This window comes from Dasypus novemcinctus, chromosome 23 (genome assembly GCF_030445035.2).
Source record: "Dasypus novemcinctus isolate mDasNov1 chromosome 23, mDasNov1.1.hap2, whole genome shotgun sequence".
NCBI lineage: Eukaryota > Metazoa > Chordata > Mammalia > Cingulata > Dasypodidae > Dasypus > Dasypus novemcinctus.
Genome location: NC_080695.1, coordinates 24,541,637 through 24,561,735, shown reverse-complemented (window position 1 = coordinate 24,561,735; position 20,099 = coordinate 24,541,637). Strand labels below are relative to the sequence as shown.

Sequence of the window (20,099 nt, the reverse complement as noted above, 5' to 3'; positions counted from 1 at the left end):
AACCTGAGGCCAGAGAGGATTTGTACTAAGCTATCAAAGTTTCCTGAAGTAGCTGCTTACCACTGAAAGTGAGGCAGCACTTACCTTGCCCTCTTCTGTCTCCCCAGGAGGGAATGAGCTTCTGGAGCCATTGTTCCACAGGGGAGCTGCACCAGGTCCTGGATCTAGGAACGCAGGAGAACTGCTGTGGGTTTCTTCATATTTGCACATTGGGTGGGGAAGAATAGCAAACCCTCCACCACCTTCCTCCATCTCTAGCTCTTTAACCCACTTGGAGCCCTCACCAGAAGCACAGAGTTACCCAGATGCCCAGATAATCCTGAGGAAGGAGGGGGTACCCCCTAACCCTTGAAGAGGACATGATGGGGCTCTGGCTGCAGGCCCAGGTGTTTTCTTAGTGAGTCAAGCAATTGTGGACAGGTCAGGGCCCAGACTAGCATGAAAACCAGGGGTCTCCCAAGAGACACAGGGGAAGTCAAAGTCCAGATCAAGAGTAGAAATCAGAAGAAGAGCCTTGGACGGGAAAAATGTCAACAAACCCTACACATTAAGAGCACAGCTCCTGCCCTTCAAGCCCCAACATTTACATCTCGGTAATGAGGAAAAGAAAGAACTAAGGAGTATTAATCATGAAGTGTGAGGCTTACATTCATTAGGGTAGAGGAGCAAAATTTCCTGGAAGTATATAGAGCATTGTAATTATCAATAAAAAGTTTAAATGAACAAAAAAATGTGATCACTAACAGTAATAAATATAAGTTTGATATCTTAAAGAAGCTGTTGTAGTAGACTACATATTCACTAAGACAAATCAAGAAAATTGCTTCTCCAGTTAAGTCATAGATGCCACGTTCTAAGATGTTTGGTGTGATTTTTCTCAAAAGAAGTTTACTACAAGGGAGGAACTGGGTACCAAACCAAAAACTTTCTGGTGACATCTCTTCAGTCAAGAATAACCCCAAGGATGGGGTAGAGGGTGTTTGCTGACATATGAGGGACATGAGCTGCCTCCATTTACAGGGGGTAGACCCAAGAAACCACTGTGGCTGGGGGAGCTGAGATGACAGCATCTGGTCACCCTGTGAAGTGACTCACTCTCTTTGGCAAGGGTGTGGGATTGTTTTCAGGCTGCACAAGGACTGCCCACCAGAGCCAAAAGCATTTTATGTGGACTTTGCAGCAGGAATTATTGTAGAGCTTGTGACAGTTTGAAGCTTTTGGTGGATCCCAAAAATAACTATCTTGTTAGAGCTAATCCATTCCTGTGCATGTAACACGATTGTACATGGGAAGTCTTCATTAAATGTCTCCTGTTAAGGGCCTCTAATTAGGTTGCATGACCCAGAGTGGGTATTAATCCTCTTTCTGTAAATCTTTTATAAATGGAGAACTAAATGCAGCAGAAACAGAGAAGACAGCTGGAGAGACAAGAGAAATCCTGAGAGGCTGAGGGAAAGGTCCCAGAGGCTGGAGTCAGAAGAGACCAGAGGACTGGAGAGAGGCCCCCTGAGAAGGTGAAAGAGAGAGGAGTGGTGAGCCTGATCACCCACAGCTGCCATCGGAGAGAAGATAAGTCTGGAGGAGAACCGAGAGACAATGGAGCCACCATTATGTCCTGCCATGCGCCTGAGCACCCACAGCGGCAACCTGGTGAGAAGACAGCTCTTAAGGAGGCCTTGATTTGGGCACTTGCACAACCTCAGAACTGGAAGCTTTTAAGCTACTAAATTCCCATTGTAAAAGCCAACCCATTTCCAGGAAACTGCTCCCAGCAGCTTTAGGCAAACTGAAAGATGACTCTTCACAGGGTGCTGCCTACCTCTTGGTGGAGGGTGGTGCATATCAGGCCTTCGCAGCACCCATGCCTTAATGCCACCCTCCTCTTGGGGCTTCCTATTTTGGGCGAATTCCAATCTTGAATATAGAAAGAGAACAGAATTGAATAAAAGTGAGAAAATCACACACTTTAGTAGCTACCAAACAACTTGGAATTAAAAACTTGAAAACACTCTTAAAAAAGTGGACATCAAAATATCATATTTCTAAGTATGACTTTTTCAAAGAACATGATGTGGACAGAACTAGTCTCAAATATTTAAAACATGTATAGATAGTTAGATGATAGATAGATAGATAGATAGATAGATAGATAGATAGATAGATAGACATTAGAGAAAGACAAATGGATAGAAAGAATGATATGGAAAATGTTAAAATGGGTGGATCTAAGTATCTGGGGCAGGGCATAATGGAGTTCTATGAATGGATTTGCTATTCTTTCTGTAATCATTCAAATAAGTTTGAAATTATTTCAAAGTAAAAAAAAAATTTTTTTTAAGCACATACTTATATTTCAAATAGTCAGTCTCTCTGGTCTGCTCAACCAATTCTCTCTCCAAAGTAAGAACTTTTATCTGTAGATTAAAAAATATATCCACTTTCAGTTGCAGTAGATGGTACACAGTAGAAAGGAAAGGAAGAAACAGCTTACCCAGTTTTCATGAGCTTTCTTCTCATGACAAGCGATCTGAAAAAGACAACAAATAAAGAATAAGTGTTTAGGGATCCTCAAGGCCATTATAATCATCTGCATGGGGTGCTGAAGAATCTCAGGCATCCGGCTCTATCAGTTGTTACCTGTTCTCTGAATGAGCACTCTGCTGCCTGCAGCTTCTCTTCCATTGCCTTAATGTTTTGCCTGTGAGTGACAAGAGCTCACATTAGAAAAAAGCACAATATTGGTGACAAATTTAAGGGATCTGCTCTGTTCCCATCACCCTAAAAACTGCCCCTTGGAGGCATTATCCATACATGTGAAAGCTCATGGCACATGATTGGAAGGACACAACAGGATAAAGGCATTACCGCATAGTCCCTCACTTGTTCTCTACAGCCTTGGAAGGTTCTGAGTGATGTGCTTTAACGTTCTTAGCCAGTCTCAGGATTTCCCTGATTATTCCTGCTGAGAATATCTTTCATCATAGCTTGATTCTTCCTTTACTTATGTTCTTAGCACATTGCCCAGGGCTGCAGGAACTGGAGCTCTCAAATGGCACAATCATGTTTAGGGACTGTGACTCATCCTACACCAAACTACTTTCCCGAGGAGTTCCATCATTGACACCACCCCAGAAATGTTAGCATGAGTCAAGGTTCTGTACATTCTGACAAACAAGAAGGATTGGGAAAGTTTTGAAAACCTCATACTTTCCTTCATTTGTAAGCTTTTTTTTCCTTGTGTGAATTTTCTAGGTCTTCTGACCATTTATCTCTGGTTCTGTGCTATTTTTCTCTAAATGGTGTACCAGAGGACTAAAACAAAAACTTCCCACAGGGTTTCTCATATCCCATGGTGTTTGGTGGGGGAACTCACTTGTAGCTCTGGATTTCCTTTGTGGCCATGTTTGCCTTCCCCTCTACCTCTGACAGCTGTGCCTGCCTTTCTTCCTGCTCACGGGCCTTCAGTTTGAGCATCCTAAGGTGGCACAGAAATACACACCACATCCAGTCACTCATGAAAAATGTTCGCTGCTGAGAACACAGTCCACACAGAGGTAGAGAGGCTTCTGGGACCTGAGGCAGCTTCACAGAGGGGTGCAGGGGGTGTGCTTGGGAGGGGACTGCAGGGAAGGAACTGGGAGAGGCCACCAGAGACCCATGGAAGGGAGGGACTCTGCCCTGTGCAGGGGGCTGCATCGGCCCTGCAGGGAGTGGCATGTCCTCTCTAGACTGAGCCTGGAATAACATGGATGATGCAGAGTCTAGAAAATTCACCTCAGTAGCTCCAGCGAGGATAGATAACATATTGCGATGGGCACAGAAGGGCAGGAAACTTGAATTAAGGAGAGTAGTTAGGAGACTGGGGCAGGAAAGGGGATACGGGCCAGAGCTAGGGAGGGGGCTTTGGAGGGAGACTAGGGCAACAAACAGGGGCCTGAACGGATGTTGGAATTGCTGAATCCCTGTCAGGAAGAAAACAATAGATATTTATGGAACCATAGGGCCACTGTAGGGAGAGATTCATTCTTTAAAAAACAAGAAATGAAATCAGAAACATTTCTCTAAAGAAGATCTGGTGAGCACAGAATGAAGGAAATAGTGGAAATAGTGGAAATAGCGAGTGGTGTGGTTTCAGGGTTTGATGGCAGAAGAGAGTAGTGGCTCTAACAATGAAAAATAACTAAATTGCATTAGCTTAAACAAAACAGATCTTCTCAGAGTACCACATACTTGGAGAATAAAGTACAAGTGCAGTCACAAATGAAAATCGACACAGAAAGTCCGTTTTCAGAGAAATTATTTTTATAGAGGAAGAACACAAAATGCACTGCAAGTGTTTTTTAGTTTTTTAAATTTTGTTTTGGTTTTGTGTATTTTTCAAAGTAACCTAATTCTAAATTGGAGAGGCACATTTATGAAGAGTAATGGATTACTCAAGTCTAACTCTCCAAGAGGATACCCCTCACCAAACCACTCTACAGCATTTGGTTGGAATATTAGCCTTATTTTGTACCCAAAACAAATGACACTTTTGATAGTTAAGATTCCTTAAAGACATCAAAGATTTTATTCTACTGAAACACATGCCCTACAAAATACTCAAGATTTGCAAGAGCTACTAGAACAAGTGGAAGAGAAGATCTGACTCCAGTAACTTGGTCAAAGAGAAAGCAAGGATCAAGGAAGTGCTGGAGAACAAAGGAAAAGGATCATGAAAAAGACAGAAGTAGCTGAGCAGCAGTAACTGGAGGTAACAGTACCCCTTCTGCCCTCCCAGATAAAACACAGGCAAGAATCTCTGACAACCATTTTGAATGCAAAGAAAAATACAGATTGTGGAAATCAAGGCAGTAAGAACAGAGCTAACTCTGTAGTGACTGAAAGTGACAAACATATGCTGGGAACTATTCTAGAATATTACAGGTATCTGCTTGGGCGCACACGTTCATTCCCACAGCATTATCCTAACCATGACAAGGAACATCTTACTCTTCGGCGGCCATCCTTTGCTTCTCCAAGATTTCATCAAAAATCTCTATTTTCAGCTTTAGGCTTTTACATTCCTCTTCTTTTGCAGCGTTTGCAGCCCTCAGTAAAGAACAATCATCTTCCAATTTCTTTTTGTATTCTGTAAAGTAGAACACCTTTGTCCAATCTGTGTGAGCATGTAGGCCTGAGAGCTTGGGCTGATGGGCAGCAGGAAGTACACTGCCACAGCAAGAAGCCACTCTTTACCTGTCTAGGGCAAAACCATTTCCTCAAATGGGGAGATTTCTTTCCAACAAGCAACTTACCCTGCAGTTTACAGACAGCGGGCATCAAGTCACTCAGCTGAAATTTAAAAGGTTTCAGAGCATCCTCAGCTGCTGATACGGAAGTATTTTCCTGCAAATTCCAAACAGAAATACAGTTAAAAGTGAGGAATAATAAGAGCTCCCAGGCAGCACATAGGAAACTATGAAAAGATTTATACCCTGGAGACATCTATCATCTGGTGCATTTCAATTTTCGTTCTTGGGTTGATGTCACCTAAAAAAAACAGAAGAGTTAAGTTGCTTTGTAATCCTTTGCTTGCTAACTTTACCTTGATCCTAGAGTTTTACAAGGAAGTAAACACTTCATTAGGTTCAAACATTCAGAGAAAACCACAATTAGTAGCAGAATTAAGAGTAATTGACTTTTTATATTTAGGTAATATACACCAAATTTACCCTTTTAAAGTAACCTTTCAGTGGATTCTAGTCTATTCATAAAATAAAAATTTGTGCAATCCTTACCACTATCCAATTCCAGAACATTTCCATCAGTCCCAAAGGAAAACCTGTACCTATTAATAGTCACTCCCCACTTACCCAAACCTCGGACTCCTAATCCCTGGCAACCACTCATCTCATTTCCTTCTCTATGGATTTGCTTATTCTGGACATTCCATATAAACAGAATCATATGTGTGTTGTCTAGCTTGAAAAACAGTTTTCAAAGTTTATCCATGTTGTAGCATGTATCTGTACTTCATTTTTTATTGCTAAATAACATTCCATTGTTCTGATATGCCATATTCTATCTATTGATCATGGTCATTTAGTTTGTTTCCATTTTTTGGCTCCTATAAATAATGGAGCTCCGAATATTTGAGGGCACGTTTAGGCATGGACTTACATTTCTGTAGGTCTTGAATATAAACTAGAAGTGAAACTTCTGGGTCATCAGGTAAAGCTGTTTCACTTTTTGAGTGACTGTGATACTGTTTTTTCCAAGGGGCTGCACTATTGTACATTTCCAACTTTGATGTACAGGATCAGAATTTCTCCCCATCCTGGCCACACTTGTCATTGTCTGTCATTTAAATCATAGGCATCCTACTGGGTGTGAAGTGGTATCTCAGCGTTTTCCTTAAAGTAATACTGTAATTAGGATATCCTCCCCATGCAATACAGTCCACCGACTTCAAGTGTACAATTCAGGGAAATGACAAGTGAGGGTTTTTTGTGTGCCCCTGCTCTGCCATGCCCAGCACCCTCCTGGCCAGACATACACACACTCATGGACACAGGTCCAGGGCTGGGAGCCCACATGCCAGTACTTGAGAGGAGATGCAAGTGGCTAAAAGGGCATTTGAGAACTTAAATAAGGGGAAAGTGGTCTGGCCCCGCTGAGGTTGATCTTACCTGCCAGTTCTCCACTCATGTCCTCAGACATACAGTCAGAGACACAGTTCAGCTGAGCAGTGCAGTCAGTCAAAGCCTGGGAAAAGAAAAAGTCAGAAAAAGCCTCTCAATTTTAGTTAAGCAAATTTCCACCTTTATTAATGTGGAGAACTTATGACAATATTATTATGTTTCACACAAAGCTTCTTCAAACTCTTTCTGTGTTTTCTAAGTCTTTGATTTGTTCCTGAAATCAGACTGCTCTCTTATCTGGCATTCAAATTCTTGCTGTACTGAAAACAAAAAGGAATGCATTAGAGGGAGCAGCTGTGGGCTCAAGCCACTGAGCACCTGCTTCCCACATGGGCGGTCCCAGCGCCACCTAAAAACACAAACAAGCTCTCAGAAAATACACCTCAGGGAAGCCGATGTGGCTCACTGGTTGAGCACCAGCTGCCCACGTGTGAGATCCCAGGTTTAATCCCCATGCCCAGTACCTAAAATAAAAGCACTAGATAAGTCAGGATTTGGGGCCACAGGACTGAGGTAGGGAAGGAGGATGCCAGTTCCCCTCATTGATTAGTCTTTCTAACTCTAACCGTGGCCTTGATTAAAAGTAGGAGGCAAAGTGTCGAAACTTTAATGCTGGAGTCAGGCCAGAATTGGGTGTTTGGAGTCCCAAAAATAGCTGTCAAGGAAGTTGATCCAGTGAGAGTTGAGAATATCTTGCAGAAAGCACTTTCACACCATATAAAAACAGTCCACAAGCAGGCAATTCACACGTCTCACTTCCAGTGTGGACGGAAGGGCCTGGCTCAGTGTCTCCCAGGTTTGGAACCACAGGATGGAACCTCCCCTGGTCAGTGGGGCAGTAATTGCCCCGGTGAGGATCATCAAAGACCTGCTCAAGTCGAATCAGCTGCCATCACTCCCTGGGTGTCTTGGGTGAGAATCTGGTTGGTGTGTAGTAGGACAAAGCATGAACCTCCTGATGGTCATAAAAAAGTATGCAGAGACAAGGAATGTGCACACACACCATGGCCCTGGGGACACATTTCAACCTTTGCCAATAAGAAGAGAACCCTGCACTCTCCTGCCCTGACTTTCAAGCAGATTTGAGAAAGGACAGTCAAGAAGGTAGGGTTTTGGGTTGTCTCATTGCCCAGTCTCTAGAAGTGACTTTTCTTTACCTTCTCCTCTTGGGTCTTCAGATCAGCATTTTCCTTCCTTGCTTTGTCCTCTTCTGTCTTAGCTTTCACCAGAGTAATGCCAGCTTCAAGAAGGGCATTTTTGACCTAAAGCAAAATATTCCCATTAAGGAATTAATTCCCAAGAACAAAATGATTTACCCAATTCCCACAAGACATCACATAACTTGGATTGTCTAAGACATGAAATATTTGTTCCTGAACAAAGCTAAGGTACTCAGTGAATCCTGAAGGAAGCGCAGGCAACCATACCTCAGCTATATCTGCAGCTGTCTTTGAAATAGAGTCTTTCAAGCTGGCTATAAGTTTTTCATTTTCTGAAATCTGCATGTAGGATAGAAACAAAACATATTAGGATTTCAAAAGAAACAACAGGCCATATGCTCAAAAGAACATCATAAGACATATCTCTTGAGCTACCCCTATAGCTCAAGTAAAATCAGTTGATCCAGTTTAAACCCTAGGAGAAAACTAAGCACAGAAATGAGAAATGAAGAAAATCCTGGAAGGCATAAATAATTGGTGACCTCTACAACCTTCCGAAGAGAGGGTGGGAGAATCTAGTAGATGACAAGGTGAACAGAAAGAGAGTGGGGAATCTTTCAAGTCAAACAGCTCTAATGAAAGCTTTTTCTTCATGGCAAAAAAACAAACCATCACTTTGAAAAGCCTCTGTTCTACATTAAGAAGCATGAGAACCCTCAAATTGGCATGAAATTCTGGGTCATCTCTCTCAGGCCCTCAGTTCTTCTACTTTTCAGGGACAGCATGCCAAATGATGAGAAAATTACCCATGGTTGTGAAAATCTATACTTCTTAAGTCCTAAAATACCAAAAGACTTGGGAATATTCCAGTTCAATGTTCAGAGGAAGGGTCAGCTTGCAGACTCCTCTCACCTTAGGTGACAGCACGGGAAAGTAGGGGGCTCTTTTCATCCCAGGTACAGAGACTCAAAAGCCAACTGATAGTAACACTGAGTCCTAAAACTCTTACCAAGTCCTGATAGTTGGCATTCTTAAGCCTCTCTTCCTGTAGGGATGATTGTGTCTGCCCAAGGATGTCAGTCAGTGTTTCATTTTTCTCTTCTAGGGTTTTGAGGTTAACCTTGAAGACAGCACATCAAGATCAGTAATAATTAGTCACTCCTTTTACTTCTGCTTTTAGAACCTAATGCAGAAAAAAGGGATTTTTTACCTCAAGTATATTTATTCTGTTAGACAGACTATCATTGTTTGTCCTCCTTTCTTTAATCCATTCCGTCAATTCACTGACCTGTACAGATATGCAATAAAAGAGTCAGAATTCAAAACTATTAATGATAGGATTTGCTAAATATGTCTCAAAGTGGGTGACTCCTCACAGACATAAAGAAAGCATTACTCTGTACTCATGATGCTGCTTTGCATTTGCAGTTTATAGAACATGATGAAGTAGAACTGGAACATGCAAGAAGAAAAAACCTGAATGACAAGAAGGTGGGAGAATTCAAGGAGAAGCCATAAGAAAAGAAAATGAAAAGGTAATTTTACCTTTTTTTCCCTACTGGATATTTTTTCTAGAATTTTACTGTTTTCCTCCATACAACTCTTGATTGTCAACATCACTTGCTGTACATTGGCTAAAAAGAGATAAAAATAATCTCTGAAATTATTAGGAAAATCCTATAAAATTGAATTACACAACGCATTAACAGATAAAACACATTATCTGGCACTATGAGTGAAAACTTCTTAGCATTAATGTCATGCCAAAAAAAAAAGTAATTTTTAGTGAATGATATGTAAGTTTATTTTAAAATATGTAAAGAATCTTATCTCAATGAGATTCCTATTTAATTTTTTCAGAGATTGCAAAACAGTAAATTATCTTAGAGTAATACCTCTCCCTTCACTAAAGCACCCTTCTTAAAAAATGGGAGCTCTTCAAATAGGTATACCATTGCCAGAGAAGAGAGAGAGAGAGAGAGAAATTGAGCATACTGTCCACTTACATGTCTGTCCTCTAATTATCAAGACAAATAAGTATGTCACTGCAGTGGCCTTACAGAGGAAAACCTCATGACTCCTCTCACAAAAACGCCACACTCATTCCTGAGATTTCCTTCTGAAACATCACCTGCTGTATCTAGTCAGAAGCCTCATGGGTTGTCCTGCAACCCAATAGAACCCATGTCATGACTATCAGTGTGGGGTGGCCTGGAGAGCATTGGCTTGGGAATCAGATGCACCTGGTTGAAACTTGACTTAACCATGTGATCTATGGAGGACCTTGGACAACTTCCAATATCTATAAGTCACAAGATTTTTCACTGCCACGATGAGAATGTTGTCTCCCACCATACAGGTAAACAACAAACATCTACCTTCTGGGTATGAACCATTTATGTGCACCTCGAATAGGGTCCAGGGCACCAGACTCCTCCAATTGGCACTTAGTTCTCTCATCTGACCCCAGGGAGCACTTTTCTTCTATTTGCCCAAACTGAGAGCTCTGGTGCCCTGAGGCCACACTTCTCACCACCCAAATACTGTCAGCCCTGTAATAAACAGGAGCATGTGAGGGGCTGTGATAGGCCGTGCAGCTGTCCTGCCCTACAGAGAGCTCCACTCAAGCCTCACCACCGACAAAGCACATGCAGATTTCATCATCTCCATTTTACCTCACTCCACTCTGTTCATTCTCCCCTGGAATCAATGGCCCTTCCCAAACCCCACAGCAAATGGTTTGAACCCCTGTGATGACACATCTCTGCCTAGCAAGATCTGGAGACCTCTGAGCTTTAACCTCTTGACAGGCACAGTCAGTATCTTGCTCATCTCACTTTGCTCCCACAGCCAGGTCTTGCGAAACACCTCCCTGCAGGCTCCAGACTCTTCTCATCAACAGCTTCCGAAACCTTTTCCTCCTCATCACCTCTCTCCATTGGTGGCACCTCCATCCTCTCTGGCATCCAGGCTGACAGCCCAGGAATAGTAAGATTTTGAGAGGTAAGAAGCCAACAAGGCATCAGAAGTCACCATACATCCTTCTGGCTGTATTAGAACCCATGTCAACACTAGTATTTAAAATATATTACAAAGACAGTATAAGTCTAAAACCGTACCTTGATATAGTCGATGTTTAACCTAGAAGAGTGGGGGGGAGAAATTAAATTTTATGTCAAAACATATTCTTAAAACAATTCTTTAGTTTCTGATAAATGAAATCATAATTCAATGAAATTAAAACAATATTTACTTAGTTCAATGTGTATTCACTGAATTTAAAATTTGAAAAACAGAATATCCTGTTTATATGGTGATAATTCATAAATCATTCCTAGTAAGGAGTACTGGGTAAATGCCTTATCTTGATGGGTTAACATTCTATTTAAAAGAACACAATCTACCTAACTTTTTTAAATTAATTTTTTATTTTTAAAGAAGGTTTAGATTACATAAAAAACATAAGGGATTCCCATATGCCCTCTCCCTCCCCCTCCCAGTTTCCCACATCAAAAACATCCCTCTTGGAAATAGCACACATTTTAAAAATTTATTTGCAAATAATTGTTTTCAAATCCAATACACATTGAAATCCAGAATCAGGGTTGACTAAAATGTCCCCCAAAAAACAAATGAAAAAGTAAAATCTTTAAACTAAAATATGCTTCTTTTATTCACCATACAGAATCTAAAACATCTTTTTCAGAGTTGACTATTTGCTGAATTGATTTACAATGACAGCAAAGAAGGTCCTGTGTTTTTATCAGAACACTTAAACACAGAGGTCAACAAATCAGAAAAGGAGTGCTTGAGGAGCAGAGAAAATGCACAAGCATAACCAGAAATGAGAGCCCCGTGTGTGTGAAAGCACATGTGTTCTAACTAAACTCTACAGAAATCCCTGGTTTCTGCTTTTTTTCCACTTGACCTTTGATCAAGAATGCTGTCCATGTCCTGAAATACCTTTGGAACATATGGATTTTATAAGCTGCCTAACACTGCAGCACTATAAGGATGTACAGTGATTTAGCTCTTCTGTACTGTTGCCACATTTTCATTGTAATAAATACCATCTGATCAAATATATTCCTCCAAGATCACTGAAAGCATGTTTGGTTATTTCATTGGGGTAGAGTCTCATATGTAGATTTATAATGAATAAAAATGATATGAACATTTTAAAGGCTTCAGACACATTATTAAATTGCTTTTCAGGTGGGAAACGGACTTTGGCCCAGTGGTTAGGGCGTCCGTCTACCATATGGGAGGTCCGCGGTTCAAACCCCGGACCTCCTTGACCCGTGTGGAGCTGGCCATGCGCAGGGCTGATGCGCGCAAGGAGTGCCCTGCCACGCAAGGGTGACCCCCGTGTGGGGGAGCCCCACGCGCAAGGAGTGCACCCAGTAAGGAGAGCCGCCCAGCGTGAAAAGAAAGAGCAGCCTGCCCAGGAATGGCACCGCCCACACTTCCCGTGCCTCTGACAACAACAGAAGCGGACAAAGAAACAAGAAGCAGCAAATAGACACCAAGAACAGACAACCAGGGGAGGGGGGGAATTAAATAAATAAATAAATCTTTAAAAAAAAAAAAAAAAAAAAATAAATTGCTTTTCAGGTGAACCTACAATTCCACCAGCACTATATGAAGGGCTCAGAAAATGCTTAATAGTAGTACTACTTTATGATAAAAGGGATTTATAAATTAAGGGTTCCATCAAGAGTATACAGTTGTCTTGCCCACTGAGTCCTTATTTCAAAGATTGGATTGTACAAGGTTAGCATCCATTTCAAACACGCATTCATGTCAGTCATCTAAAAGCAAAATTGAAAAAACCAAAAGAAGACAGAATTTCCTGCTTATTTAAGAGACCAACACGCCTAGAAGGCACTTTAATATACTCACGGCAAGCACATAGCTGCAGATTAAAATGGCAAATGGAGCAATTCCCAAATAAACAATAATGATGAGAGGTTTCCAAGGTATTTCATAAAAATCAGGACCAGGATAAAAATCCTCAGGCAGGTATTCAATCAGCTGGAATATAAATATTGGAAATAAGGAGGAACTTCAAGGAAATCTGTCATATAGCAGTGACAAACCATCAACCACAGAAACCCTAAACTGGGCTCTAAGAACGCCTGGGAGTTGGCACCCTGTGTTGCCCATGGCCGGCAGTGTTGCTGGATATTGCGTGTGTGTGTCCTTAAGTAGAAAACAATTTCCTGGTCACCATGGACCCTACCCATTCCTGTGTCTAAAGCTGGGCTGAAGTCCCTTTGATTCACACTTTTCTCTTGGATGAGTTAATTTTGATCATCATGAGGCAATTCATTTTATAAAAAACAATAGATACATTTACTCAGAAAGTCAACTTTTAGGGTTTAAATAAAATGTAAGTGGTGATAATGAAGATGACATGAATAATGTGAGAATTCTCTAAGATTCTTGATTTTAATTCTATGGCACTCTGATGTGAAGGAAGAAAAGTTGGCAGTGCTCCTGATGAGTGATCTAGATAGATAACTCAGAATTTAACAATATGCTTTAAAAAACAACTTGATATCACTAATTCTAAATGCTTTCTTGAAGACAGCTTTTGACAAACAGGCATATTCATTCAATAGAACACAGAGTTCGCAAGGGGAAAGAATGAATTACTGATGCAGGCAAGAGCATGAATGAATCCCAGCAATGTTGTACTGAGCAGTAGATCCACAGAGTACACATTGATAAGCATCTATTTATTTGAAATTCTACAACAAAGTAATTAACCTACAATGAGAGTAGGGACAGGTGGATAGAGGGATGGCTGGAGGATTGGTAGGTGGATGGATGAATGGATAGATGTGATAAATCAAGTTTAGTTGAATGCTAATGACTTAATATTGCTATCTCATTGAAATTTTTCATATGCTATTAGGTGGAATTAGCAAAACCAAAAGAGCACAAATCAGTGATGGCTCTTTTGAATGAGAATCCAAATAATTATTAAAGGCCTAGGTGTTTGAACTCTGTTAGACACCATCCCATTTGGATTTTTTTCCTCATCCAATTCAGCACTGAGTTGCAAAAGACAAGTATATCTCACAGAGGTGCTTCCTTGTGCTTTAATGGCCATGACCAGATGGTTAAAACCAGTCACAGCTGTCTTTCCAAGGTAAAAGATAAACAAATTGTAGTATATCCATACAAAGAATTCTCTTTGGCAATGAAAATGAACAAACTATTAATACACAAAACAGAATTCATCAATCTCAAAATGATTACATTGCCTTAAAGCATCCAAATAAAAAATATACATCCTATAGGATTCCATTGCATAAATTCTATCAACTGCAGATCAGTGGTTGAGGGAAGGTGGTAGCAGTGGAGACAGGGGATGGGAAGATGGATTATAAAGGAGCAAGAGGAAACTTCTGGGCTGTTGATCATGATTACTCTCTTGATAATAGTGATAGTTTCATGGTTGTATACACATGTCAAAATCAACTGCTTATATACATTAAATAGTTGCTGTTTATTGTGCATCACATGACTCAACCAAGGTTTAGAAAAATAAGCTGATAGGCAAACTTAGCTTTTTATTTCCTGGCAAAAAAACTGCAAATATTTTGTAAATAGTTCACAATTTAAATGATCAATTTAGAAGCCAATTTACAATTGACAGAAAATTGAAACTTACATTAAAAGGGAAGAATAAGTTTTCTTTTGTATATTCATGAATTACCTGAGTTAAATTCCTTGTCATATTCCTGAAAATATGCTGAACCTGCATAAATGAATGCAACAAAATAGCAATCAAATTTCTATATTAAAAATATAAATGAGAGAACTATATATATGATTACAGTATGGCCATAACAGAGAGATAGGAAACTGCTTTATATTATATTAATATTACTATTCCAATAAAATTTCAAACAGAATACTGTTAAGCCCACATTTCAAAAACCACTAAAGAATTCTTTCTACATTCATTTTCTCTCTAAATCAGGGCATGTCAGATTTTGGGAGTACATATGTTTGCTAGTAGAGGAATCTTGCCTATCAATTAAAACTATGACAATTGTAGCTAGTTCTAAAGAAAATTTCTTTTTTTTTAAAGACTTGTTTATTTTATTTATTTCTCCCCTCCCCTCCCCATCATCTGCTCTCTGTGCCTATTTGCTGTGTGTTCTTCTTTGTCTGCTTCTGTTGTTGTCAGTGGTACAAGAATCTGTATTTCTTTTTGTTGTGTCATCTTGTTGTGTCAGCTCTGTGTGTGTGTGGCACCACTCCTGGGCAGGCTGCACCTTCTATCATGCTGGTGGCTGTCCTTACATGGTGCACTCCTTGCGCATGGGACTCCCCTATGCAGGGTACACCCCTGCATGGCACAGCACTCCATGCACTCATCACACTGCATGTGGGCCAGCCCCACATGGGTCAAGGAGGCCTGGGGTTTGAACCGTGGACCTCCCATGTGGTAGACAGATGCCCTAACCACTGGGCCAAGTCCGCTTCCCTAAAGAAAATTTCAGAGCCACTATCAAGACTTCACCTTCATATTGCATAGTATTGCACCTAAGCCAATTATTACCATAAAAATTATGATGCAAAAAGAATGCAAAAATCTGGCATGTATGGTAACCACCCACAAAAAGCAAAGATACCATTTTTATAGAAACTGGATTGTAGAAGTGTTTGAGAAGAAAATATATTTGCAACCTAATTTATACTAATCCACACACTGTTTCACTTTCCTGCACATTCAAACCTGTCTAGAAAATAGCCTCTGAGCTCTAGAGCCCTTTCATCTTCAGCCCTCACAGCTGAGGGAGGGAAAGTATGTGCTCTGGGGAAACTTACACTATCTCTAAGCAGCCGCCCTCTGGAGGAGCTATAGCTCTAAGGGCATAGTTAAAGGTGGGCAGCAAATGCACGGAAAGAACAAAGGCCAACTTGTCCCTAACTGGCAAAGCCTCCCCAGTCAGGGCAGTCCTGTTACATCTGGACTCTGGTATCAGAAGTGTAACACTGGCTAGCCTGATCAGAAAGGGCCACTCAAAGCTGTGGTCCCACAGTGTCAGAAACCTTAAATAATCAAAAAGTCCTGCACGATGAAATCTAAAGCTCAGAAACAACCACCATATGGGAAGCCAAATGGAGAGAATTTTTAATTTCCTAAAGTACAAGGCTTGGCAATGAGAGGGGACCCTGAGGGAAAGAACACTTTCCCTTTTGAGGAAAATCTGAATGAGAGAAAGGAGGAAAGAGAAAGAAATCAGAAATATATGAAGAAAGGAAGATATTTATTTTTACTTAATCTTTGCCACTAAGACACGGGTGATATCAACTCTCCAGTTATATATGGGGTGGTGTCAAGGTTCTTATAATCTCACAAGTAATTTAGAGAATCATTTGCCTTCAACACAGGAAGCAATCTGTATGTCCCACCACCCACGTGATGCTTGAGTTTACTTTTCTGCACCATCCTTTGATTTTCAAAGCAAGTAGAATATTGCCTCTACAAAGCAAATTCTGCCTTAGTGATTGTCAGAATGCAGGGAAATGACTGTCACTGCCCTGTAGGTATTCTCTGGAAAGAGGTGGATGGGCCAGGCACAGCCTCTTCCCTTACATAGATGTGACTTTCCCGGGGAGGCAAAGCCATGTAAACAAACTGCTGCAAGGCAGGGCAACGAACAGAACTGCCTCATGAGAAAGGCAAGCAAAGCTCCCCTGAAACCTACTCTGGGTGCAAAGTTTCCCTCTGGCTGGTCCTAAGACCCTGCTTTGCAAAAGGGGGATGATAAGATTTCACCTTAGTACCATCCCTAGGATGGTAAGGGAGGACATGGCCGTGAGCAAGGGTGGAGGTGGGCTATGCAAGACAGTAAGGGTTAATTCCTCCACAAAAGCTCAAAGCTGAGGCAGAAGACAACCTAACCTAGCTGTTCTATGGCAAATGCAGCCAAGGTATGGGGTGGGGGGAGAATTCCAGAATAAAGATGATCAAGAAATGAACCCTTGTAGTAGACTCAAAAGAAAGAGAATGGGCCCTCCTGGCATGGCGGGATTCAGCTGGGGTGATTTTGCCTCCACGCGAGGGGTATCCCTGCCCAGTGGACCTTCCCAGAGCCCTCTCTGCAAACCCGGCACCTGTAGATCAAACAAACCTACTGATTGCTACTGGGTGTCTTGAGTCTCTCTCTCTCTCCGTCTCTTTTTGGGGGACTTGTTTTTTGTTTTTGTTTTTGTTTTCATATGAGAGTGAAAGTGTTCACATTAGACCATCCTGTGCTGGGACAATCATAAGGACATCATGGACCTTATCTGTTCTGGGTGAAGCAGGAGTCCACCAAGACACCCCTAACAAAGGAAAGGGCAGCAACGCCTCTGCCTCCTGGCCGCGTCCCTCCCAGGGGATCCACTCAGTAGATGCCGGCAGGAGGCGGCATGGGTTTCAGGGCTCACGGGCTTCTCAGGGCTTCTGTGGAGGGGGGCGAACTCCAGGAGCAGAAGGAAAGGGATGCCCCCAAGTGCTCAAGCCAAGGAGGAAGCTGGAATGCACAGACTGCAGCTGGCGTTTTGCTTTTTTAACAGAGTAGTAATAACACCCATGCGTATGTATCATCACTCGCACGGCTGCCAAGCTTTCGTAAATATGAATAAATACAGGGAAAGTGAAGTGTGCGTGGGCTGGACAACAAGAGTGCAGCGCCTTGCGTGGGACGCTGCTTAGCAACAGCGACGCCCATGTGCCTATTAACGAAAAGGCCCTTGCTTTTTAATAAAACAACAGCATTGAGGTAATTCCCATATCTTACAATTCCCCCCTTTAAAGCCCTGCATTCGATAGCTCTCATATGTCTACAGTTCTTTACTTTTTGAAGATAGTTACTATTTTCAGGTTTTCACCATTTCAGTCTTTTCCGTGTAGGGGACAAGCAGAGCCGGCAGGCCCCAGAGTTCCCCGTGGACAGCGGCTGCCACAGTCCAGGCAGGCTGGCTAAGAACCCGCTGCGGCCTACGAACAATTTACCCATTTACCAAGTTGCTTAGAAATGGTTTGCAAGTGGAGCGAGTGCAGCTCAATGGTTGAGCACCTGCTTCACACGGACGAGGTCCCGGGTTCAGTCCCCAGTACCTCCTAAAATTTTTTGGCAAACAAAAAAGAAAGAAAACCCTGAGGTCCTGGGTCCTCAGAGAGGGCGGTGGCCCCTCACAGACCCTAAGCAAAAGCTGTTGTTTAAACCCCAGCAAGAAACGCCCCAGGGAAAAGGAGGACAGCGCGGTGCAGGCAGCGTGTACTCACACTCGAGGCTCGGGGATCGGCACACCCCAGCAGGAGGAGCCAGAAAAGCAGCCGCGACGCCTTCATGTCCAGGTCTCCTAAGGGGGTGCCGGGAGCAGGCGGCGCGGGAACTGGGGGTGAGGATGGAGGCGGGGCCGAGGACGCGGGTGGGGGTGTGAGCTGGGAGGGAGGGGCCGATTGGGTACCTAAGAGGGGGAGGGATGGGGGCGGGGAGAGGTGAGGGAGGGGATGGGGAGAAGGGAGGGGAGGGGGGAGGAGGGGAGCCGACTGCGCTGGGGAGACGGGAGGACGGTTCAGAGACAGGTCAGTAGGTTGCGGGGTCGGTGAACCAGCAGGACAGCAGGACGCGGGGCCACGGGCGCGGGGCAGTGGACTCGCAGAGCAGTGGGAGCAGGAGGACGAGGCTCTGTCTTCCTCGGTGCCTACTCGGGTTTGATCGCTGCCTTGGCAACCTGGACGCTTTAGACCCTTCCTCGACCAATCCCTGCCTTCGCTCCTGGCCATCACAGTGGACCCCGCGCGACCTCACACCTAGAACGCCCCTCCCCCTAACGGATCCCCCTCACGAGCCATCCCCACCAACCGACAGGTCTTCTGTGGAACCGTCACTACTGAGTTCTAGCCCTTTCCAATCCAGCTCGCCCACCCCCACCCCTTTACCCCCTTCTAGGACCCTCCCTTCTTTCCTGAAATCCCAGGGATGCCCTCAGATTGCAGAAGTGTAAGGGGAAACAAAAAGACAAGCGGAGCTGGGTGTTGTCACACCCTTCCCCCAGCCCTTGATAGAAGCAGGCAAGAAATGAGGAAAGATCAGATTTGTATAAGAAGCCATTTAAACATTAGAGACATAATAGAGACCACTATGCTTAACAACTGTAAAAGATACATTAATTTCAAGCACACATGGTACATTTACAAAATTTAACCCGATTCTGGCAATAAAAGCAACTTTCAATATATTTCAACATAGAAATGAAATCAGAGCATGTGTTCTGATTATAATTGTAACTGTGCTAGAAATTGAGAAAATCCTAACTAGAGATCCCCCTATGTTTGGAAATGGAGAATTATTGTTTTTCTTTCTTAGGAGGCACCAGGGATTGAATCTGGGGCCTCATCCATGGGAAGCAGTGCTCATCCACTGAGCTACATCTGCTCCCTGAGAATTACCCTTCCTAATAAAATGAGCAGAAGAAATTACAATAGAAAAGAGAATATAGTTGAGTACAATGAAAATAATAATGAAAACATGGCATTAAAATACATCTCTTTCTGGCCTGGAAATTGCATTTTGGGTTGGAAAGATTTTATGATCTTGAAATCCTTCCCCATATCCAAAAAGGATGAATAGCTGTGGACATGTCATTTAACCATGTCACCCTACCACCTGTTAATGTGGGCTAAGTTATGAGTACAAATGGTTCAAATATCCAAGCTGACTCATGCTTGTTCTCTCTCAGATCTACAAGGAACTTTTGCACTTTAACTAAGTTCATCAGTTTTTCTCCTGGGGGGGTTACTGGACAATACCCAGATTGCTTGGTAGCACCAGGGTGATACGTGGTCCAGGTGAAGCAGGTAGATAGGGTCCCAGGGGCCCCAGTGCCTGGGAGAGATCCCACTACCACCTATTCTTCTTGGGCCCTGTCCTGAGCCCAGCACCCTGGGGTGTTTACCTGTGAGATTGCACGCCTTGTTTCCCAGACTCAGTCAAGTCCACAGCAGCTTAAACCTTATTGTTAAAAGTCTCAACACTTCTTACAGTTAAGTAAATTTAATGTAAGCAGGAAACTTTCTATCGCTACTGGATATGCAAAACCGTATCCAGTTTACCTCACTGTAAATATATATTATATTTACCTCACTGTAAATATAAAGAAACCATAAAACCAAGCACAGGATTGCTTCAAAAAACATCTTTTGAAATGAGGAGCCATCATACTCTTCCAATGAGAGAAAAGT

At 42.5% G+C, this 20,099-nt stretch overlaps 1 protein-coding gene across 1 annotated transcript; it reads right to left on the bottom strand.

The window, feature by feature from the left end:
* Positions 1 to 33: 33 nt before the first annotated feature.
* Positions 34 to 18,573, bottom strand: LOC111762203 (transport and Golgi organization protein 1 homolog). The gene is made up of 19 exons (XM_058286180.2): positions 18,138 to 18,573; positions 14,568 to 14,609; positions 12,743 to 12,874; positions 10,960 to 10,981; positions 9,386 to 9,474; positions 9,051 to 9,128; positions 8,850 to 8,960; positions 8,108 to 8,179; positions 7,838 to 7,942; positions 6,669 to 6,744; positions 5,474 to 5,529; positions 5,295 to 5,385; positions 4,990 to 5,128; positions 3,374 to 3,475; positions 2,638 to 2,698; positions 2,492 to 2,527; positions 2,347 to 2,414; positions 1,820 to 1,914; positions 34 to 164 (listed from the first exon to the last, which is right to left on the bottom strand). The coding sequence occupies exons 1-19, from the start codon at positions 18,201 to 18,203 to the stop codon at positions 34 to 36; spliced, it is 1,572 nt and encodes a 523-aa protein (XP_058142163.1). The 5' UTR covers positions 18,204 to 18,573.
* Positions 18,574 to 20,099: the final 1,526 nt, after the last annotated feature.

What these genes read in the sequence shown, in the direction of transcription:
- LOC111762203 (XM_058286180.2), bottom strand. Translation starts at nt 18,203, where the DNA reads ATGAAGGCGTCGCGGCTGCTTTTCTGGCTCCTCCTGCTGGGGTGTGCC. An exon ending in TGAAGACCCAAGAGGAGAAG is followed by an intron (nt 6,745 to 7,837) that starts GTAAAGAAAAGT and finishes TTCTTTTCCCAG; the next exon opens with GCTTTGACTGACTGCACTGC. An exon ending in CGCTGTCTGTAAACTGCAGG is followed by an intron (nt 5,129 to 5,294) that starts GTAAGTTGCTTG and finishes TCTACTTTACAG; the next exon opens with AATACAAAAAGAAATTGGAA.